General features: G+C 36.4%; 1 protein-coding gene across 1 annotated transcript; it reads left to right on the top strand.

Annotated features, from left to right (window-relative positions):
• The first annotated feature begins 781 nt into the window (after window positions 1–781).
• On the top strand, window positions 782–1,702 carry LOC123949637 (olfactory receptor 5T2-like). The gene has a single exon (XM_046017195.1). It carries the CDS (start codon window positions 782–784, stop codon window positions 1,700–1,702), a length of 921 nt encoding a protein of 306 aa, XP_045873151.1.
• The last annotated feature ends 1,219 nt before the right edge of the window (window positions 1,703–2,921 follow it).

Raw genomic sequence — 2,921 nt, 5'->3', positions numbered from 1 at the left:
AAAACAGGATGATGTTAAGTATTTGAGAAATAGATCTAAGTGAAATATAAGTGGTCATATAATTGTGTAATTCAATTACATCCCATCATCCTGAAAAAAAATATTGGTTTTGTCAGATACACTCAAGATTTTACAGAGTTAGAACATTTTTAGAGATTAGCTCATGAAATGTTACCTCTCTGAAGACTGCAACTCTATAGAACCAAACTAATTTAACACATCCTATATTTAATGTAATTTCAAACATTCAATCTTATTAACATATTTTGTCTTTCAATATTTGTCCCATTATTGTAAAATAAATATCAATATTTCCATTCTATAGGTGAATAGTTTGCAGCAGATTATTTTACACAACTACCAAAAGGTCTAGAATGTTGCGATCTTATTCGAGTCTATACGTTGATATGCTGTTTCATGTGTATAGATGTCAAAGGAAATTATTTTTTTAGCCAATCATACAGTGACTTTGAAAACAGCTAATAAAATGCAGTAGCAAATTATCCAGTTGACCTGATAGCTTTAGCAATGAAAGGAATTCAGTCAGTGAGTGAACACCTGTGTTTTCCCCTTGATTTTGCAGTAAGTGGCATGAACACTTGAGTATCTTGTCATTTTCTGCTGATCCAGAACTGGGAAATTTTACATTGCCAAAAAAATAAATCTAAGGACACACTACATGTTCCCTTGAGTTAAAATATTGAGTCACATATTGTTTTTCTTTTTCTAATTAATAGATTATTTTATGAACATCTTCAAGTCTGTTCCCTGAAGTGTCAACATGAAAAACATCACTGAAGTTGCCACATTTGTACTGAAGGGCTTTACAGACAAACCTGCACTACAGATCACCTTATTCTTCCTGTTTCTGACAATCTACCTCTTTACCCTGGTGGGAAATTTAGGACTGGTTGTATTGGTCATTGGGGATCCTCGGCTTCACAACCCCATGTACTATTTTCTGAGTGTGTTATCATCTGTGGATGCCTGCTATTCCTCAGTAATTACCCCAAATATGCTAGTAGATTTTGTGTCAAAGAATAATGTCATTTCATTCCTTGGTTGTGCCACACAGATGTTTCTTGCTGTTACTTTTGGGACCACAGAATGCTTTCTCTTGGCTGCCATGGCTTACGATCGCTATGTGGCAATCTATAACCCTCTCCTCTATTTCATGAGCATGTCTCCCAGAGTCTACGTGCCACTCATTGTTGCTTCCTACGTTGGTGGCATTTTGCATGCTTCTGTACACACGGTGGCCACGTTCAGCCTCTCCTTCTGTGCATCCAATGAAATTAGACATGTCTTTTGTGACATTCCTCCACTACTTGCCATTTCTTGTTCTGACACCCACACCAACCAGCTGTTGCTCTTCTACTTTGCTGGATCTATTGAGATATCTACTATACTGATAGTCCTGATCTCCTATGGTTTCATTGTGCTGGTAATTCTGAGGATGCATTCTGCTGAAGGGAGATGGAAAGTCTTTTCTACATGTGGTTCTCACCTAACTGGAGTGTCTGTTTTTCATGGTACAGTTCTTTTCATGTATGTGAGACCGAGTTCCAGCTATGCTTTGGACCACGACATGATAGTGTCGATATTTTACACGATTGTGATTCCCATGCTGAATCCTGTCATCTATAGTTTGAGGAACAAAGATGTAAAAGAGGCAATGCAGAAAGTGTTTAGGAAAAATTGATTTATCAATGAACTATTTTCATAGGAAAAAATTGAATTTAAAAAATGAGAGTGACATTCTGTTTCAATATCAAGAAGGTATGATGAAAATGTATGTTTTAGCTTATTAATGTATTTTTCTTCTCCCTGGATATTTTATTTTATTTTATTTTTGTTATTATTGAACTAATATTCATAGATATTTTAAATATCTGGATATTTTAAAATAAAGATCATAGTCAATCCTCTACTCACACTGTTTTCATAAACAGAAGATGTGTATCATCCATTTGCTTTTTCATATGTTCCTGCTGATAAATGTATACACACACACATATATACAGACACACATGTTATTGTAAAGCTTTACTGAGGGATACAACATGAATGCACACAAATTGTATATGTATGCAACCTTTACTTCAGAATGTTATAAATTATTTTCTTTCATCTCCATATTACTTGAATGCATAGACTACAACATTTGCGATTATAACTAACATAATTATATCTGACTAGCTTGATCAACTATCACCTACCTAATTGGTAGCACAGCCATATCTCACATAATCCCAATCCAGTTTCCATGGAGTTCCAGACTCTAGTTCCAAGCACTCTGCTCCACCCTTGGGTCCACACACTGGCATCTAATCCCAGACTGTGGTTCAAGTATCACAGATAATATGTTCACATCCCTGGAGTTACTAACATGCTGCTTCTGAGAGTGTATTGCTCCCCTTTTGTTATTTTGTCCAGAGCATGGGCATTAAACCTGCTTTAATTTCTTATAGAAAACAAAGTCTAAGCATGAGCATGCATGAAGATCATACTTACACTCACGAATGGCAATGGGAAGCACAATTTAGAAATTAAGGCATAATTGGCTGGCACATTTGGTTCTTCCCCCAACTAAAACCAGTTTATCCCTATGGGATCCTTGAAAACTTGGTCCCAGCTCAGCTTTTAGCTCTGTTTTCCTTTGACCTTCATCCTCTGATGCCCTTGCAGATGCCACCTCTCAGTGCCCAGGACCAAGAACCAAGGTACAGAAAAGAGCGCCTTCTGTTGCTTGCTTTGTCTTCCTTTCAGCAGACGTCGTTGTCAGTGCAAAGATGTCTCCTTCAAGGACAAATTTTATGTTGTGATGTTCTCCCTTCTTTCTTTTTTATATATTTTTGGCCATTATTTTGTGAAAACTATTTTTAATCTCAATGAGACCATTTCCTTAGAATTAGAGTCCC

The sequence above is a fragment of the Meles meles genome, chromosome 8, assembly GCF_922984935.1.
Source record: "Meles meles chromosome 8, mMelMel3.1 paternal haplotype, whole genome shotgun sequence".
NCBI classification, from domain to species: domain Eukaryota; kingdom Metazoa; phylum Chordata; class Mammalia; order Carnivora; family Mustelidae; genus Meles; species Meles meles.
Note: the sequence above shows the minus strand (reverse complement) of the source record. Positions and strands in the feature narration are given on the sequence as shown.

Excerpts from the sequence above, each read along its gene's own strand:
- LOC123949637 (XM_046017195.1), top strand. The coding sequence starts at position 782 with ATGAAAAACATCACTGAAGTTGCCACATTTGTACTGAAGGGCTTTACA.